The sequence below is a fragment of the Culex pipiens genome, chromosome 3 (assembly GCF_016801865.2).
Source record: "Culex pipiens pallens isolate TS chromosome 3, TS_CPP_V2, whole genome shotgun sequence".
NCBI lineage: Eukaryota > Metazoa > Arthropoda > Insecta > Diptera > Culicidae > Culex > Culex pipiens.
The window spans coordinates 103,598,191-103,618,644 of record NC_068939.1 but is presented as its reverse complement, the minus strand read 5'-3'; the positions used below and the strand labels follow the sequence as shown (position 1 = coordinate 103,618,644).

The following is a 20,454-nucleotide window of genomic DNA, read 5'->3' as shown; positions in this document are numbered from 1 at the left end:
TGGGTACTAAAGCCCTTTGTCAATTTTTATCTACAACGGTAAAAACACGTTTAAAAACCATTTCAGATCACTTTTTTTTTAATTTTAACGCAACTTTTTTTTTTGACAAGACAACATTTTTTGATGGATCAACTATGGTGCCCTTGGAAAGAAACTTCAAGTAGGTTATTTTTTACAAATTGAATTAAAAGTCCATTTTAAACTCTTTGTGGTCGTACAAAGGGTAAAAAAAGCAAAGCTATCCACTTTAACGACCCCTGGGTCTTTTGTGGGCTCTGTTGCAAGTTTCTGCTCATTTCACGGCGTCCGAAGGTTATGTGTGGTGAGTCACCCGAAACCTCTTTTACGCAATTGGACCGACGTTTTACTTCCCCATCCGATAGAAGGCCAGGAGGATAAGGCGGGAATCGAACCCGCGCCCCATAGCAACTTAGGGATCGGCAGCCGAAGCCGCTAACCACCGCGCCACGAGGCTCTAAGAACAAAGGGTCATTGTACTCAGAAAAATAAGCTTAATCGCTGTAAACAATAATATCAGCAATCTAAGCTTCATTTTAGGAACCATTTTAATTTAATACAGAATATTTAATAGTGATGATCAATTTTCTTCGCAAATGATCAACGGCTTCACCTTAATAGAGCCCGATCTCACGCACACTAGCATGCCATTTGTTTTGCTAGAGGGTACAAAATTTAACCTCAATCTTTTTCGTGTACGTACACGCAATACATGCGCACGTAGATTATTTTACTGTCTTTTGCTCGTTTGGTATCTTCGTTTGACAGTTCTCCTGCTTCGATTCAAAGATACCTAATTTAAGGTAGAGACCCTAAATAGAGAGACTGGTCTAAGCTGGCTAAATCGATCTGGCAACTTATGTTGTGAGCTTGGCAACACTGATAAGTTTTGCTGGGCGTTTTCATGATCAAAGTGCTGATAGGCCGATAATAGAAATAGGCTGAGAAAGGGTATAGTTCCCCTACTATATGTAAAACGATTGTACAAACAACACAAAGAAACCCGAATCAAGATTTGAATGTTTTCTAAAACAAAGATGGCCGATCGGGAATGATACCTTTCAGAGCATTAATTCGATTGGTACTTTTGATTCGAGTAGTCCGTTCTCTAGTAAACTCTAGGTTCTCTAATTTGGCTTTGTTTGCGAGTTTGCGGCAGCGACCACCACGTTGTTCACGTAGATGATGATGTAAACGATCGACTTTCAGGCCGTATAGGCACGGGTTACCCTTGGCCTGGCCAAATCCCTGTTTTTTATGGTACGCTGTTTTGACGTCCACGTACTTGGCCGCCATCTTTCTACAGCTAACAATCGTTAGCAGAATACTGTCATCTCTTTCACATGGCCTACCATGATCTTCGTCGTTCATCACCCGAAAAACAAAATTGCTGTTCAAATTTCTTATTTTTTTTTTTTCAAAACGACCAATGCGCCATGGGTTTCATATGTACATAGGACTTTTTGAAAAAATAGGGGAGAATTATCAATCGAAACCATCAATCAAACAACTGAAAAATAACAAACACGACTGTGTCATTAGGCTACATTTATTTTGTGATTCAAATTCAAATGTTTACCATTTACGCAAAAACTTAAGCGTCTACATTTAATATGCGTGTGTGTGTTGTGTTTTCATTTTATTTTATAATACATTTTTATTAATGGTTCAATAAATCACTTAGCCTAGCTAAAAAAAACTCCAGCAAATTTTATCATCAATTTGGAAGTGATTTCTTGGTGAATAAACTAAAAAGAATTTTAGATTCGCAAATTTGCTTAGATTTGGCAAAACAAGAAATAGAAAGAAAAAAAAGTTAAACAAACCATTTCAAAGCCCACCAAATAAGAGTGGGAAGTAATTACGAGAGATAAATCTTAGCCTTATATTAGCATATTTTTGTTGTTGTTGTTTTGCGCTGCGTTCGTTCACCAAACTATCTTTCTCTTTATTGGGTAGTGCTTGCACGTGTGTTTTGCTTCTACTTGCAATGTGTGTGTTTGTTTGCTTGTTTGTTTGTTGTTACGATTATTGCTCAAGATCAACCCACACTAAGGCGACGGTGAATCGTACTCCTCGTCCGTCGTGCCGCCGTACTTGTCGTCCTGCGATGAGGAGCCTTTGGTTCGGTCGCACCGCTTCACGAAATCCATCGCCGATTCGGCCAGCGCCTTTTGTAGCATTTCCCGCTCGCTTAGCTGGGCCCAACCTGAAAAAGGGGAACAATTTAGATGATGGCACAAATTGCTTCTTTTTAATTTTTCGCTTGAACTGTAACTCACTACCATCATCGGTGTAGGAGGACTCGAGCAGGGATTGGTAAAACTCCGAAACGGGCTCTTCCTTTGTTCGGGTTTCACTCTTGGCCGTGCCGGATGTGCTAGCTCCGCTGTCCGCTCCACCTTCGTCCTCGCGGGCCGGCGACTGTTTTGACTTTTTTGGTTGAACGTCGGCGACGGCCGGGGTTTCCACACTGCAAAGAAGACAAGCGTTAGCGGCGAGATAGCTGGGAGATGCCCTTTGCTTTGCTACTTACGGTGAGTTTAGATTCCTTTTCTTTCTTCTGTTGCTGTTGTTGAAGTAGTACGGAACGGAGCAGGACGACGTTTCCGGAAGGGGGGAGCAATCGAGTTCGAACGAAGTGTTTTTCGAACTAGACGAGCAGCTGCCGGCGTTGAACGAAGTATTGTTTGAGGGCGTTGGCGAAGCTGATTTGCGGAAATCACGCAGCAAAGACTCCGAGTACGAGGTCGCCGCATCCAGGCTCTGCTTGGGCGATTTTTCCGGACTGACCGCGGTGCTACAACAGCCACCTCCGCCGCCGGCAGCATCACTGGAGGTTATCGTGCTGGTGCTTTTGCTGTTCTTGCCCGTACTATCGCGCATATTGTCCCGACACCACTGGAGGTACGATTCTCTGGCAATTTGCTCCTCGATGGCCTCGTTTGTGGCCTCCCAGTCGGTGGTCTTCAGCTTGTCCTCAAACATTGTTTGCTCAATTTCCAACTCCTCACTCATCCGGACGGCTTCGGCAACCTGCTTAATGTCCACCTCGTCGGGTCTATAACCAGCTAGACCCAAACCGACGCCGACGGACGCTTTGTACGGATCCATGATTGCGTTGTAGTGCGAACATCGCTGGTACGACAAACGCAACGGCTCGTTTCCGTTGTTGATCTGATCCGAGTTGAAAATGTTGATCGGTTCTGAAATAGAACAAAACACACAAAAATTACTTTTGACCTCAACTAGATAAGGTTACACTCATCTTCACTCACCCAATTGATAGCAATACAATTCGACCGAGCGGTTGTACATTTCGGACATTGCCTGAATTTCAATATGATTTCCGTGAACGTGATTGGCCCGCTTTCGGGCAACGTAACTGTCAATGTCCTCGGTTACAAACTGCGCAAAGTATTCTCGATTTTGAAACTGCAACACAAAAAGATCAACAAATCAAAGCCAACTCTCAAAGTCGTCAAACCATTCAACCTACAATGTAATCCATCGTTTGCTGCCGGATAATCTCGTGCATGTCCTGATCGCCGTAGATCTGAAGCGAAATCGCCCGAAACAGACAGGCGCCGTCCTCTTCCATGTCCTTGATGATGAATCCGCGATCGGACATAATCTTGGCGAACGATTCGTCCCGCTTTTTCCACTCGTCCGGCGTCAACTGGGCGTCCTTTTGGCCGACGTGCTCGTCACCGCTGTTGTACCCGGACAGCGAAGCCTCATCGACAGCGACCGGAACGCTGCTCTTGCACGGATTGCTGCAGCTGCTGGCCGAGCTGCTGCTGCTGGGCAGGGCCGGAGCAGGCGACGTAACGGTACTCTTTGGAGAGCGACTTCCGGCGCTGGCGCTGGCCAGCGGACTCGTACATGTGGACGACGTGGGCTGCTTTTTGCCACTGGCCGACGACGGTGAGCCCAGCTGGTAGTTTGGCGAAGCGTTCTTGTCACGCTCCCGGTTCTCGCGTTTGTGGTGGTGTTCACGCTTCGGGCGAACGATGCTGTAAAACATTTTTTAAATATTAAAAAAAAGGTTTTAGGAGTTGATATGTTTTTTTAATACAGCGTTGTGTGTAGTCCAATTCAGTACCCGTTAATCGGTAACGAAATTATGGAAAAGTATAATTTGTATCAGACTTTGTATATGCCGCATGCTGATACAGCTTATCTCAGTCCCGGGTATTAGGTGGTGATAGCCCTCGTGTTGCTTCAAATGACCAATTTTAGAATGGCAGAAATCCTAGCGGCCCAATTCCGAGGTCGTAGGGCATTGTCCGGCCCCGCCTTAACATAGAAGCAAGCACCAGACGGATCCTTGATCTATCTTGAGTAGAGGGTGACGAGCGGGAATTCCCGGAAAATTGGCCATTTTTGAGCCTCTCAATTCCCGGGAATTTCTCGAGACTCCCAGTATTTTTATACCTATAACTATTGAGGCAAGAAATTAAAAACAAATCCAATCAGCGACAAAAGATGAGTTAAATTTTATACACAGGAAACAAACATAAAGCTAGGGGAAATATACCCATTTTAAGCCCAATAAGCGGTCATGTTTGAATGATGCTGGATAATCTGGAGTGTTTCAAGGAGTAGAGCAACTTTTTGTGAACATTTCTGTTCATTTTCACTTTTAATAATAGTTATGCTCTTCCTATTACAAGCATTTAAAAAAAATATTTCCAAAATGCATTCTATTCAGTCGAGTGCATTGAGCCACGCCCATCTTCCTATTTTCAGCTTAGTTCTTTTTTTCTTCCAGCGCTTTTTTGGGTATGCTTAGTGCTGTCAAAATTGATGAAATTTTAGGCGAACACTCACGAAAAGTAGCATTCATAGCGAAAGTTTCCTGGCAGCACTTGCGCACAGGCGCTCGGTTTTCTTCAGCCTTCGATTGGAATGTGTAGTCAAAATGGAAACGTCAAAAGACTTAGCGCGTTTGTTTTTTTTTTTTTGGCATTTTTCGGGATTATTTTTCAAGTTAGTGACTAAGTAATGGTCAAAAGAACATGTTGCCGGTAGTTGGAAGCAATTTTATATCTTAAGCGCTTTGAAATCGTTAGCGCAAGTGAAAAGATATTGATGGCAACTTTCGTTAAGCAGTTAACCTCTGATCTTGCGTGTGGATGTGTGTGCCACCAAAACGATGAGAAATGGTCTTACAAAATAGAAATTATGATCCAAAGTGCATTATTTTTTTTTTCTTTTTGGCCAGTAAATGGCATAAATTTTCGTGCTTACTTGAGGCGGTGCTGTTGCTGGTAAGTTTATAGCCTAAATAGTATTTTAGAGCTTTTATCGAGCATCAAACTCTTCATATGACGAAGATAGGTGTTTGATTAGAAAGGGTATATTTCCCCTATTTTTTTTAAGTATGATCCTACCACTGCTTCTTTGATTTGCAAATTTAGAAAATGTGAAATCAAAGTTGTAAGGAAATCCCAACATTTGATATTGATGACACGACCACTAAATTGGGAAGCCCAAATTTTCCGTTGAAAAACACAGCCCAGAAATTAAAAACCATGGAAGTTATATAACATTAGTAGACTTCTTTCCTTCAAGATTATTTCGAAATTTTGAGGCATGTAATTTTGAGTTTCGATTAGGCACTAAAACTAATTTTTTCTTCAAGTAAAACATTGGCATTTTTTAAAAATGTTTATTAAAGTCTAATGTCAGTTTAGTTTACCTTGTAACTGTAAATATTCCTTTACTGCCAATCAACAGTTGAAGACGAAAAACAACTTTTAAATGTTGCTTAGGATTCTTATATGTCTATAGCAAAAATCATAGCAAATCGATAATTGAACTTAATGATTCGCTTTTGCCTTCATTTGAAAGCTTTTCTTGCGATCTTTCGAATGCTGTATCGAACATCTGCAAATTTCAACTTTTATATGAAGTTTTTGAAGAATTACTTTGACCCTTGAAATCCACAAATTCGGAACACTTTTTTCTTACGAATATAAACAAACTGGATCTCTCCAGGAGTACATATTTATTACCAAATAATGACTTCACACACTGAAACCAATGAAACTCAAGCTTAGTGATGTTTTATACATGGTTTGATAACTTTTTTGTGAAAATATCAGTTGAATTCAGGTGTTCCACAATTGTGGGAGGCACAATAACATCCCACAATTATGGAACAGGCAATTTGGAGGCAGTGTTTTGCTGCTCTGGACAAAATAGTCTTGTGGGTCTCGTGGCGCAGGGGTAGTGGCTTCGGCTGCCGATCCCGATGATGCTATGAGACGCGGGTTCGATTCCCGCCTTATCCACTGAGCTTCTATCGGATGGTGAAGTAAAACGTCGGTCCCGGTTTCTCCTGTCTCGTCAGAGGCGCTGGAGCAGAAATCCCACGTTAGAGGAAGGCCATGCCCCGGGGGGCGTAGTGCCAATAGTTTCGTTTTTTTAATAGTCTTGGAATGAAGTTTTTGACATAGGACTATGTCTTTACTTACTATATTGGGGGGCCAGTTCAGAAATTCGATCCAAAGCGTCACTTTTAAGCGTTAAAAAAGGGGACATTTTGAACGCTTATATCTTTTTTCCCTGTGAATCAATCCAGATGGTTGGACCACCAATCGAAAGAGGAAGACTTCAGCTATTGTTTAACTACATAGATAGTCTGACTAAACATAGTTAAAGCACTTAAAACATGCAATCAAAATGAGTAATTTTTCAGTACAAATCGGACAGATGACCAATCAGAGCGAGCGTATGCATTCGAGACCGCGCCCCTTTTGTGCCGTTCTCCGGCTGTGCCGCTATTTAAGCAGAAAATTTCGCAAAAGCAAGTCACTTTGGAACGAGCACTCGAACTGTGCACGTCGGGCCGGCGCGGAGCAGCAGCAGCAGCGGCCAATAGAAGAAGAAGACCAGCAACCAGAAGGAAGAACCACCGGCAGCAGAAGGAGGAAATTCGAGCGAAGCGGACGGCGTGGAAGTCGCTATGATGCGGCGGTTCTCATGAAAAATGGACAATTCGACAGTGGTGGCCAAAACCAGGAGTGGCCGATGCCCTCGAAGAAGGTTCCCCCGGGGCCTGGGGGGACATTTACAGAAACATACGAGTTGTGGCAATATGGGTATCAAAATTCATGGTTTTTTATACTGAACATAATAATGGCCATTTCGACAGTAGTGGCCACAACCTGGAGTGGCCGGTGCCCTCAAAGAAGGTTCCCCCGGGGCCTGGGGGGACATTTACAGAAACATACGAGTTGTGGCAATATGGGTATCAAAATTCATGGTTTTTTATACTGAACATAATAATGGCCATTTCGACAGTAGTGGCCACAACCTGGAGTGGCCGGTGCCCTCAAAGAAGGTCCCCCCGGGGCCTGGGGGGATATTTACAGAAACATACGAGTTGTGGAAATATGGGTATCAAAATTCATGGTTTTTGATACTGAACATAATAATGGCCATTTCGACAGTAGTGGCCACAACCTGGAGTGGCCGGTGCCCTCAAAGAAGGTTCCTCCGGGGCCTGGGGGGACATTTACAGAAACATACGAGTTGTGGCAATATGGGTATCAAAATTCATGGTTTTTGATACTGAACATAATAATGGCCATTTTGACAGTAGTGGCCACAACCTGGAGTGGCCGGTGCCCTCAAAGAAGGTTCCCCCGGGGCCTGGGGGGACATTTACAGAAACATACGAGTTGTGGCAATATGGGTATCAAAATTCATGGTTTTTTATACTGAACATAATAATGGCCATTTCGACAGTAGTGGCCACAACCTGGAGTGGCCGGTGCCCTCAAAGAAGGTCCCCCCGGGGCCTGGGGGGATATTTACAGAAACATACGAGTTGTGGCAATATGGGTATCAAAATTCATGGTTTTTTATACTGAACATAATAATGGCCATTTCGACAGTAGTGGCCACAACCTGGAGTGGCCGGTGCCCTCAAAGAAGGTTCCTCCGGGGCCTGGGGGGACATTTACAGAAACATACGAGTTGTGGCAATATGGGTATCAAAATTCATGGTTTTTTATACTGAACATAATAATGGCCATTTCGACGGTAGTGGCCACAACCTGGAGTGGCCGGTGCCCTCAAAGAAGGTTCCCCCGGGGCCTGGGGGGACATTTACAGAAACATACGAGTTGTGGCAATATGGGTATCAAAATTCATGGTTTTTTATACTGAACATAATAATGGCCATTTCGACAGTAGTGGCCACAACCTGGAGTGGCCGGTGCCCTCAAAGAAGGTCCCCCCGGGGCCTGGGGGGATATTTACAGAAACATACGAGTTGTGGAAATATGGGTATCAAAATTCATGGTTTTTGATACTGAACATAATAATGGCCATTTCGACAGTAGTGGCCACAACCTGGAGTGGCCGGTGCCCTCAAAGAAGGTTCCTCCGGGGCCTGGGGGGACATTTACAGAAACATACGAGTTGTGGCAATATGGGTATCAAAATTCATGGTTTTTTATACTGAACATAATAATGGCCATTTTGACAGTAGTGGCCACAACCTGGAGTGGCCGGTGCCCTCAAAGAAGGTCCCCCCGGGGCCTGGGGGGACATTTACAGAAACATACGAGTTGTGGCAATATGGGTATCAAAATTCATGGTTTTTGATACTGAACATAATAATGGCCATTTCGACAGTAGTGGCCACAACCTGGAGTGGCCGGTGCCCTCAAAGAAGGTTCCTCCGGGGCCTGGGGGGACATTTACAGAAACATACGAGTTGTGGCAATATGGGTATCAAAATTCATGGTTTTTGATACTGAACATAATAATGGCCATTTCGACGGTAGTGGCCACAACCTGGAGTGGCCGGTGCCCTCAAAGAAGGTTCCCCCGGGGCCTGGGGGGACATTTACAGAAACATACGAGTTGTGGCAATATGGGTATCAAAATTCATGGTTTTTTATACTGAACATAATAATGGCCATTTCGACGGTAGTGGCCACAACCTGGAGTGGCCGGTGCCCTCAAAGAAGGTTCCCCCGGGGCCTGGGGGGACATTTACAGAAACATACGAGTTGTGGCAATATGGGTATCAAAATTCATGGTTTTTTATACTGAACATAATAATGGCCATTTCGACAGTAGTGGCCACAACCTGGAGTGGCCGGTGCCCTCAAAGAAGGTTCCTCCGGGGCCTGGGGGGACATTTACAGAAACATACGAGTTGTGGCAATATGGGTATCAAAATTCATGGTTTTTTATACTGAACATAATAATGGCCATTTCGACGGTAGTGGCCACAACCTGGAGTGGCTGGTGCCCTCAAAGAAGGTTCCCCCGGGGCCTGGGGGGACATTTACAGAAACATACGAGTTGTGGCAATATGGGTATCAAAATTCATGGTTTTTTATACTGAACATAATAATGGCCATTTCGACGGTAGTGGCCACAACCTGGAGTGGCTGGTGCCCTCAAAGAAGGTTCCCCCGGGGCCTGGGGGGACATTTACAGAAACATACGAGTTGTGGCAATATGGGTATCAAAATTCATGGTTTTTGATACTGAACATAATAATGGCCATTTCGACAGTAGTGGCCACAACCTGGAGTGGCCGGTGCCCTCAAAGAAGGTTCCCCCGGGGCCTGGGGGGATATTTACAGAAACATACGAGTTGTGGCAATATGGGTATCAAAATTCATGGTTTTTGATACTGAACATAATAATGGCCATTTTGACAGTAGTGGCCACAACCTGGAGTGGCCGGTGCCCTCAAAGAAGGTTCCTCCGGGGCCTGGGGGGACATTTACAGAAACATACGAGTTGTGGCAATATGGGTATCAAAATTCATGGTTTTTGATACTGAACATAATAATGGCCATTTCGACGGTAGTGGCCACAACCTGGAGTGGCCGGTGCCCTCAAAGAAGGTCCCCCCGGGGCCTGGGGGGATATTTACAGAAACATACGAGTTGTGGCAATATGGGTATCAAAATTCATGGTTTTTGATACTGAACATAATAATGGCCATTTCGACGGTAGTGGCCACAACCTGGAGTGGCCGGTGCCCTCAAAGAAGGTTCCCCCGGGGCCTGGGGGGACATTTACAGAAACATACGAGTTGTGGCAATATGGGTATCAAAATTCATGGTTTTTGATACTGAACATAATAATGGCCATTTTGACAGTAGTGGCCACAACCTGGAGTGGCCGGTGCCCTCAAAGAAGGTTCCCCCGGGGCCTGGGGGGACATTTACAGAAACATACGAGTTGTGGCAATATGGGTATCAAAATTCATGGTTTTTTATACTGAACATAATAATGGCCATTTCGACAGTAGTGGCCACAACCTGGAGTGGCCGGTGCCCTCAAAGAAGGTTCCCCCGGGGCCTGGGGGGATATTTACAGAAACATACGAGTTGTGGCAATATGGGTATCAAAATTCATGGTTTTTTATACTGAACATAATAATGGCCATTTCGACAGTAGTGGCCACAACCTGGAGTGGCCGGTGCCCTCAAAGAAGGTTCCTCCGGGGCCTGGGGGGACATTTACAGAAACATACGAGTTGTGGCAATATGGGTATCAAAATTCATGGTTTTTTATACTGAACATAATAATGGCCATTTCGACGGTAGTGGCCACAACCTGGAGTGGCCGGTGCCCTCAAAGAAGGTTCCCCCGGGGCCTGGGGGGACATTTACAGAAACATACGAGTTGTGGCAATATGGGTATCAAAATTCATGGTTTTTTATACTGAACATAATAATGGCCATTTCGACAGTAGTGGCCACAACCTGGAGTGGCCGGTGCCCTCAAAGAAGGTTCCCCCGGGGCCTGGGGGGATATTTACAGAAACATACGAGTTGTGGCAATATGGGTATCAAAATTCATGGTTTTTGATACTGAACATAATAATGGCCATTTCGACAGTAGTGGCCACAACCTGGAGTGGCCGGTGCCCTCAAAGAAGGTTCCTCCGGGGCCTGGGGGGACATTTACAGAAACATACGAGTTGTGGCAATATGGGTATCAAAATTCATGGTTTTTTATACTGAACATAATAATGGCCATTTTGACAGTAGTGGCCACAACCTGGAGTGGCCGGTGCCCTCAAAGAAGGTCCCCCGGGGCCTGGGGGGACATTTACAGAAACATACGAGTTGTGGCAATATGGGTATCAAAATTCATGGTTTTTGATACTGAACATAATAATGGCCATTTCGACAGTAGTGGCCACAACCTGGAGTGGCCGGTGCCCTCAAAGAAGGTACCCCGGGGCCTGGGGGGACATTTACAGAAACATACGAGTTGTGGCAATATGGGTATCAAAATTCATGGTTTTTGATACTGAACATAATAATGGCCATTTCGACGGTAGTGGCCACAACCTGGAGTGGCCGGTGCCCTCAAAGAAGGTTCCCCCGGGGCCTGGGGGGACATTTACAGAAACATACGAGTTGTGGCAATATGGGTATCAAAATTCATGGTTTTTTATACTGAACATAATAATGGCCATTTCGACGGTAGTGGCCACAACCTGGAGTGGCCGGTGCCCTCAAAGAAGGTTCCCGCGGGGCCTGGGGGGACATTTACAGAAACATACGAGTTGTGGCAATATGGGTATCAAAATTCATGGTTTTTGATACTGAACATAATAATGGCCATTTCGACAGTAGTGGCCACAACCTGGAGTGGCCGGTGCCCTCAAAGAAGGTTCCTCCGGGGCCTGGGGGGACATTTACAGAAACATACGAGTTGTGGCAATATGGGTATCAAAATTCATGGTTTTTGATACTGAACATAATAATGGCCATTTCGACGGTAGTGGCCACAACCTGGAGTGGCCGGTGCCCTCAAAGAAGGTTCCCCCGGGGCCTGGGGGGACATTTACAGAAACATACGAGTTGTGGCAATATGGGTATCAAAATTCATGGTTTTTTATACTGAACATAATAATGGCCATTTCGACGGTAGTGGCCACAACCTGGAGTGGCCGGTGCCCTCAAAGAAGGTTCCCCCGGGGCCTGGGGGGACATTTACAGAAACATACGAGTTGTGGCAATATGGGTATCAAAATTCATGGTTTTTGATACTGAACATAATAATGGCCATTTCGACAGTAGTGGCCACAACCTGGAGTGGCTGGTGCCCTCAAAGAAGGTTCCCCCGGGGCCTGGGGGGACATTTACAGAAACATACGAGTTGTGGCAATATGGGTATCAAAATTCATGGTTTTTGATACTGAACATAATAATGGCCATTTCGACAGTAGTGGCCACAACCTGGAGTGGCCGGTGCCCTCAAAGAAGGTTCCTCCGGGGCCTGGGGGGACATTTACAGAAACATACGAGTTGTGGCAATATGGGTATCAAAATTCATGGTTTTTGATACTGAACATAATAATGGCCATTTCGACAGTAGTGGCCACAACCTGGAGTGGCCGGTGCCCTCAAAGAAGGTTCCTCCGGGGCCTGGGGGGACATTTACAGAAACATACGAGTTGTGGCAATATGGGTATCAAAATTCATGGTTTTTGATACTGAACATAATAATGGCCATTTCGACAGTAGTGGCCACAACCTGGAGTGGCCGGTGCCCTCAAAGAAGGTTCCCCCGGGGCCTGGGGGGACATTTACAGAAACATACGAGTTGTGGCAATATGGGTATCAAAATTCATGGTTTTTGATACTGAACATAATAATGGCCATTTCGACGGTAGTGGCCACAACCTGGAGTGGCCGGTGCCCTCAAAGAAGGTTCCCCCGGGGCCTGGGGGGACATTTACAGAAACATACGAGTTGTGGCAATATGGGTATCAAAATTCATGGTTTTTGATACTGAACATAATAATGGCCATTTCGACAGTAGTGGCCACAACCTGGAGTGGCCGGTGCCCTCAAAGAAGGTTCCCCCGGGGCCTGGGGGGACATTTACAGAAACATACGAGTTGTGGCAATATGGGTATCAAAATTCATGGTTTTTTATACTGAACATAATAATGGCCATTTCGACGGTAGTGGCCACAACCTGGAGTGGCCGGTGCCCTCAAAGAAGGTTCCCCGGGGGCCCGGCGGAACATTTACAGAAACATACGAGTTGTGGCAATATGGGTATCAAAATTCATGGTTTTTTATACTGAACATAATAATGGCCATTTCGACGGTAGTGGCCACAACCTGGAGTGGCTGGTGCCCTCAAAGAAGGTTCCCCCGGGGCCTGGGGGGACATTTACAGAAACATACGAGTTGTGGCAATATGGGTATCAAAATTCATGGTTTTTGATACTGAACATAATAATGGCCATTTCGACAGTAGTGGCCACAACCTGGAGTGGCCGGTGCCCTCAAAGAAGGTTCCTCCGGGGCCTGGGGGGACATTTACAGAAACATACGAGTTGTGGCAATATGGGTATCAAAATTCATGGTTTTTTATACTGAACATAATAATGGCCATTTCGACAGTAGTGGCCACAACCTGGAGTGGCCGGTGCCCTCAAAGAAGGTTCCTCCGGGGCCTGGGGGGACATTTACAGAAACATACGAGTTGTGGCAATATGGGTATCAAAATTCATGGTTTTTTATACTGAACATAATGGCCATTTCGACAGTAGTGGCCACAACCTGGAGTGGCCGGTGCCCTTAAAGCAGGTTCCCCCGGGGCCCGGAGGACTTTTTACAGAACCATACGAGTTGTGGCATATTGGTATCAAAATTCATGGTTTTTGATACTGTACATGAAAATTGACATTCCGACAGTAGTGGCCACAACCTTGAGTGACCGGTGATCTCAAAGCAGGTTTCCCCGGGGCCCGGAGGGTCTTTAACAGAACCATACGAGTTGTGGCAATATGGATATCAAAATTCATGGTTTTTGATACTGAACATGAAAATTGACATTTCGACCGTAGTGGCCACAACCTGGAGTTGCCGGTGCCCTCATAGAAGGTTCACCTTGGGAGAACATTTATGACAATTTCGCCGACAAATCTATGAAACAAAATAAAATAATCTTATTTCAGATTTCACTAGCAATCCAAAAACACATTCAAATTGTTTGGTCCTATGTCTTTCGGTTATGTCTCTGACATACCATCTTGAACTTTTTTGTTCAAAAAAGCTACTTTTACTAGTGAAATAGCAAGATAATGTCCAAATGAAGGTTCTAAAAATAGTAGGGTCCACAGAAAAGCTACTTTTGGTATGCTATTGACAAATTATCATAAAAGTGTTCCGAATTTGTGGGTGTTCCGAATATGTGGGATGACTGTACCACTACCAACTACGACTCAGACAAATTCATTAAATTTAGGAGGGTCATTCAGTGAGAATTTAGAATCGAAAAGCAATAATTCGGTACAGTTTGAGTCCAACAAACCATTCAACTGAACTTGTACTAGCAGCTTTGAAAACTTAGTATTTCACGAAGTAGTTCACATTTCGATATTACGTTGTGTTTAAAAATTATGATTTAATGATACTAGTTAGATTCCCAAACCATCAATTCAAATGTGTGAGTTCGAATCCCACCTAATTTATTTTCGTTTTTGTTCGTACTCAAAGTTCAAATACCTGATTCCAAATTTCAAAGTTACGGACTGGGATTTAATCCCTGAACCTTCTGCTTGTGAGACAGAGTGTTTTTTTTTATCTATGACAATCTTTGTATAAAATATGGGCAGTGTTTTTTTTTCAACTATGACAAACAAACAAACTCGCACTTTTTCTTGTCTGACAGTTTGCCAAACTCTTAAACAAAGCAAAATGAAAAACAAGATCAAATGCTATTGTTTTTCGCTAGAAAACATATTTTCAGCCTTGAGCTGGACTGTTAGAACACAAATTGGAAAAAAAATATGTACAAAAGAAAAGTGGCAAATGATTCCGTTGTTGGATATATTGAAAATTTTGACATATGCCAGAAGTATAACTTATGGCTTTAATATTGCATTTCATGCATTTTTAATTTGGCTTTCTATGGGGATAATGCTTTAAACATTATTTTTTAATTTATTTATACAAGGTGTAATATTACTGAACATTTAACTACCCATAATAAAATAAATTATGATTTCTTAGTGACAAATTCAAATAAAATAATAATCAAAATATTCATTTACAAACCAGTTAAGAAATTATTTAATTTTGATAATAAAATAGTTTCTTAATTTAAATTGCAAATACGATAGTGTCATCACTGACGCAACAAATTAGGATTTCACCTGTCCTTTCAATCCCATTCCAGGTTGACGAATCACACGCACGGGAAGATGGATAATCACAACATTAAATGTTGTGCTTGTAAATGTGTTTGTGTGTGTGTGCGTGTTGGAACAAGTACAAAGTGCAACACAAAATTCTCTTCGAACCAGAAAAGAAAGAAAATCAATGCCAGCCAGCCAGCAGCAAACAACGAGCACTCCATGCTGAGTTTCTGCTGCTGCTGCTGCTGGTGCGCTTTCCGTCGTAGCGAGAGACGACGATGAATAAGATGGCGATTTTGTTACGAGCTGCTGTCCTTCCTCATTCCACTTTGTTTTTTTTTCGCCCTATCGGAAAATCCGCGACGGATTGTGCCCGATTGATTTTCAATCTGGACCCTTCCCCGACACATTGATTATTGAACATTCGGGGCACTTATACCGTCCGGATGTGAGCTCCCGGAAGCAAAAAAGTCACATGAAAACATTCGAGAAAATGCACTTTTTTTTCTGCTTACTTTTTGTGGGGGCTCCGACGGTGGCGGACACTTTCGTTGTCAAAGCTGTGCGGAGTATGAACCCGTTTCTCCCGCGGGAGGGGCTGCAAAGAGAAGGAAAAAAAGACGGTTCCCTCAGTGAGCTCACTCCACTCCAGGTCCGGAAGGTTCCTTACCTGACTTTCTGACGTCAGCTGATTTAGGACAACATTCCGATGTGTGGCACGGACCGCCGTCCCGTTGTTGGCCAAATTCTGCGATGTGCCCTCCTGGCTATCGTCGCCGGAGGTTTTCTGGTTGACGAGCGGTTTAATCGTCATGATTGCAACCAGCTGCGCCCACTTTTTCCTCGATTTTCTGCACCACTAATGGCGTTTCCACGGGAAACTTTTTCACTCTTCCACCAGATTAGACGTATACGCGTATGACACAACGATAGAGGAAAAAAAAGAGAACTGCGAGAAGGCTACTGTGATGGACGTCCAACTAAAGGAAAATATTTACGTTTTGAAACTGCGTGGTGAAGGGGTCTTTCGGAAATAACGCTTTCATATTGTTGAGAGAAAATTCTATTTTCCATAACTAAAGGCTTATAATATTATCTGGAAACCGCCTTGGGTCAGGGGTATTAAAAAAACACTTAAAAAGCAAAAACTGAAAATTGGGTTTATTGGACCTTTTCAAAAAAAAAAATCCAGATATCTATAGAGTTTTTTTTTAAAAGGTCCTAAAACTTGTCCTAAAAACTATGTTTATACGACATATTAAAAAAATCTCTAGATATTTAAGAAAACTGGTACCGAACCGAGCTGAACTAAATAATTAGGTGTAGGCTGAAAAGAATAACTTAAAAAACAACTTCAAAATATTTTTTATCATTCGGAAAAGTGAGAATCACTGAGCAATTTTTGAATGACCCCCAAAGAAAAATCAATACAAAGAGAAGTTTGAATATGTTTGTGACAAGACAGCAGCAGTCATCTACACGGTAAACAAAAATTATGATTTGAATAATAAAATTTTTGCCCTTTTCGTAGATTTTTTCAGTTGATAAACAATTTTTGGTACACGCAGAAAAATATTTGGTAGAATCAGCCTGTACGAGGGTTGATTCATCAAAATATTTTGTTGAATATAATCAACAAAATGTTTGCATTGAATCAACTCCCGAATTTTGTTGTTTTAAATCGGGAAAATTTGTTGTTTCAAACCGGATTTTTCGTTGAATGTACTCTCATTTTAGTTGATTAAAATTTGACAGACGCCCCACAGTGGGCGAAACGGAACCCAAAATCGGACTTAATTGAACGGGGCTGGTTCCTTATGAAATATAGTGTTTATTACACTCAGCCAAAATACCTTTTACCAGCCATAAGGATACCATATCGAGAAATTAAAAGTGAGAGTGTGTGCGTGCAACATGGAGTTAAACTTTTCAAATTGCCATGGTAAGCTTCACAGCAACTTCACAAAAAGTTTAACTCCATGTTGCAGATTTGACAGCTCGATAAAAATTTTCCATACATTAACCATATAGATTTCATAGAAGTACTGAATGGATAATTTTTCCATAAGCAGACCTTATGAATTTAATGTAACATTTGTGTTACGTTCATAAGAAAACCTTATAAAATTCAAATTTTGTGAAGCTAGCAGGTTTTTGTTCTTATATGGAAAACTTATGAATATTATTTTCTCTCTCTTTAAATTGTTACTGTATTCATTTGACTAAAATTTGAAGGTTTATTTCTGTTAATTTACAAAAAATAATGCAATTTGTGACAAATTAGATTCAAAGAGTCACATTGCTGGTCGGGGTCGTGTCGGTATGCAGCGACCGCTGGGTGTGGAGTGTCTCACGATGGCCGAACCGTTTCGGGACGAAGTCGCAAGCGTGAACCTGATCTCTGGGGGGGCGGGGAGTTCGTCCGAGTGGAGACTGTATGGAATCTTGAGGTATATTTCGCGCGGGTAGATCGGGTACTAGTCACAGTTAAAACGCTCGTGTTCGTGGATCTGCTTGCAATGCACTATGGGGTATTTCCATATAAGCGAGCGGCCAAAAATATTTTTTTGCTTTTTTGTGACTTTTTTGTGTTGTTTGTACTTAGTATAATGAAAACAAATGAAATTTGATATTTTTCCAAAAAAAAGTTTAATTTTCGATTTTTTCATATATTTGAGGCCACATGCATTAAAGTGGTGAATTTTAATATTCTTGCTCTGTCTATTTGATGCACGGAATGGCGGTTTATGCTATGTTAAAGTTTCTGATTTACGTTCAATCTCCCTCCCCTTTTTCTTGAGTTAAAATCCACCTCTCTTTGAAGACACCCCCTCCCCCCCCTCCCCCTCCAATTAAAATTTGATTTTTGCGGTGTTTTAAAATTTTAGACGGTTTATTTTATGGAACATTGTATGGATTCTCGTCCACGTTTTTGGTTGATCCACTTGCAAAATTCACGTTTTCCACGATAAATTCTTCTAAATCAAAATCACTATGTAACCTATTGTCGTTAGATTACTTAAAATATGAACTTCTTCTATGGGCTTTTGTATACCTCGTTTTGAAGCTACAGAACAACGTGCGTAGTTTTTCCTCTGTGGTTTTTCCCTGAGTTGATCATGTGATGGTTCTGCAATGTTGTAATTCTTACAAATATACTCGAAAGCAGTTCTCACGTTTTCAGAATAGTGCTTCGTTATATCGTACAGGGACACTACGGTATTATTATCCATTCAAAAGAACACAACAACGAACTGATACGAATATTCGACGAATCGTTTCTGTAAAATACTTAGAATAGGAATTTCTAATTTTATTAAACGTACCTAAGTACCAACAAAGTCATGAATATCAAATCAATTTCAAAACATACACAGCAGGGGTACGTCATTTCTGCATCCGCAGGTAAATAATGTGATTTTAACCAAGCGTATACGCGAAATCATTAATTTCCTTGCATGAATCAAAATGTTCAAAATGGCATAACTCAAAAAGTGCACATAAGTGCACTTTGAAATTTGGAGACAAGTTAGGACATGGTTCAAATTTTAAGCTGCAAAATTTTCAGATCGCACAAATGCACACAAAAAAAGTACTCCATTAACAAAGTTGAAAAAAACTAAATTTTGAATAAAAATCCATCTTTTTTGATTTTTATTATTTTTTTAGCCTGTAAAAGTGTGTTTTGTAAAATATTATTGAAAAGTTGAATCAATTACCTTTCTGAATATATATAATGATGCAGGAAAAAATACATAAACAGCTACACAGTACAACTATGAAAAATAATCATTTTTTTGTCAAAAAACATGTTTTTTCTTACCATTTTCGCCTTTGAAGGTCTGCAATTCAGTGAATTTTGAACCTACAACTTTCAAGCTCCGGATTTTTCTTAGTTAGAATGTTTATTTTCGAAAAAAAATACCAAAAAAATAATTAGAGTATGTCGGTTTTTCGATTTATGGCCGCCTGAAACCCCATAGTGCAATGATGGATCATTGATGTGCTTCTCGAGGGCTGTTTCGTCCACACAGACGGTTGCAGAAGCGGCACTGATACTTTCGCTCCCGCGCGATCGTACCGGAGCGTTTCTCCCAGCTCTTGCATCGTGATGCCGTGGTCGCGCTCTTGATGACGGACCGCCAGGTACAGCGAACAGTACTGCGCCAGAAAGAGGCCGCGTTGCAGACATACGACGGTGATCTCGAGTATGTTTCCTTCGTAAATGGCTCGCTGCTCGTCGATATCATACTGCTTTTCTCCAAATTGATCATGATCCTGGATCAAAAGGGTTGAAATGATTACTATTTTTTCTAAAAAATCTACTTTAAACCCTAAAACTTACATATGCACCGGGTTGGAAGTCGTTTGTCGCCTCTTCAAGGTAGTCTTCGTTAAAGTCGTCGTCGCTGTCCGCGACGGCGCGTCTTTTGCTGTCCAGCGTGCCCACCTTTTCCGACAGGAACTCCTCGTACTTCTCCAAGGTTTCCTCCTCGATTGTTTCCTCGAAGAACCCGACGTGATCACCATCTCCACTGCCGGCGACATATTTCCCGAACTTTATGGACTTGAGTTGGCCGCCTGCTTTTGGTCAAATCGTTGTTCGTTTTCCTGTTTAGAAAAAGTTAATTAATATCGAATCTAGCCAAATTAGACAAAAACCTCACAAATCAACGTTACCTTCAATCGTTCTTGGCGGCCACGCCGGATCCACTCTGTAGAACTCATGCCGAGATCTATCTCCGGGAGTTCCTAGTGGATGTCTCTGACGAGGCCGGTGACCAAGTTACAAACCGTGACTTTTCCGGAGCGTCGCAACTTCCACCGCACCAGCTTGTTGTTCAAACACATTCCGGTTGTCGTGCTCCGCTACGCTCCAGATGACGTACGATGCCAAAACTCTGCGCTCCCCGTCGTCAGCAAGTTCGAATCCAGACCTCCGGCTCCCAGGGGTTCGATAAAACAATCTGTGAAAAAATAATTGTTAGAAAACGGAATACTTCAGCAAAAAATCAATTATTTTTAATATACTCACATTTTTTCATTTGCTGGTGGACATTGTCCCTTTGCTCTTCGTCTTCGCTATTTCCATTTTGAATGTTATATGGTTTTCTTATGACTTTTTCACATAAACAAAGTCAATGATAATCATAAATTAACCTTATGAATTCTACTCTTATGCAATCATGCTTATAAGGCAATCTTATGAATTCAAAAACAGAAGATTTCTGAGGGTGTTATATGGTGTGCCATATGTATTTTAAAAGATGTTTTGGCTG

At 42.7% G+C, this 20,454-nt stretch overlaps 2 protein-coding genes across 5 annotated transcripts; both read right to left on the bottom strand.

Moving 5' to 3' along the window:
* Positions 1 to 1,415: 1,415 nt before the first annotated feature.
* On the bottom strand, positions 1,416 to 16,141 carry LOC120422740 (OTU domain-containing protein 5-B-like). 2 transcript variants are annotated; one of them, XM_039586280.2, is made up of 7 exons: positions 15,846 to 16,141; positions 15,691 to 15,773; positions 3,518 to 4,034; positions 3,297 to 3,453; positions 2,555 to 3,224; positions 2,304 to 2,491; positions 1,416 to 2,227 (listed from the first exon to the last, which is right to left on the bottom strand). In XM_039586280.2, the coding sequence occupies exons 1-7, from the start codon at positions 15,987 to 15,989 to the stop codon at positions 2,070 to 2,072; spliced, it is 1,917 nt and encodes a 638-aa protein (XP_039442214.1). In that variant the 5' UTR covers positions 15,990 to 16,141; the 3' UTR covers positions 1,416 to 2,069. The 2 variants fall into 2 exon arrangements, with proteins under 2 accessions (XP_039442214.1, XP_039442213.1); XM_039586279.2 differs by having other exon boundaries at positions 2,301 to 2,491; positions 15,846 to 16,136.
* Positions 16,142 to 19,164: 3,023 nt separating this feature from the next.
* Positions 19,165 to 20,454, bottom strand: LOC120422743 (uncharacterized). Of its 3 annotated transcripts, XM_039586283.2 has the most exons (4): positions 20,211 to 20,454; positions 19,856 to 20,142; positions 19,521 to 19,786; positions 19,165 to 19,453 (listed from the first exon to the last, which is right to left on the bottom strand). In XM_039586283.2, exons 3-4 carry the CDS (start codon positions 19,721 to 19,723, stop codon positions 19,171 to 19,173), a joined length of 486 nt encoding a protein of 161 aa, XP_039442217.1. In that variant the 5' UTR covers positions 19,724 to 19,786; positions 19,856 to 20,142; positions 20,211 to 20,454; the 3' UTR covers positions 19,165 to 19,170. The 3 variants fall into 3 exon arrangements, with proteins under 3 accessions (XP_039442217.1, XP_039442218.1, XP_039442220.1); XM_039586284.2 differs by having other exon boundaries at positions 19,856 to 20,454; XM_039586286.2 differs by having other exon boundaries at positions 19,521 to 20,142.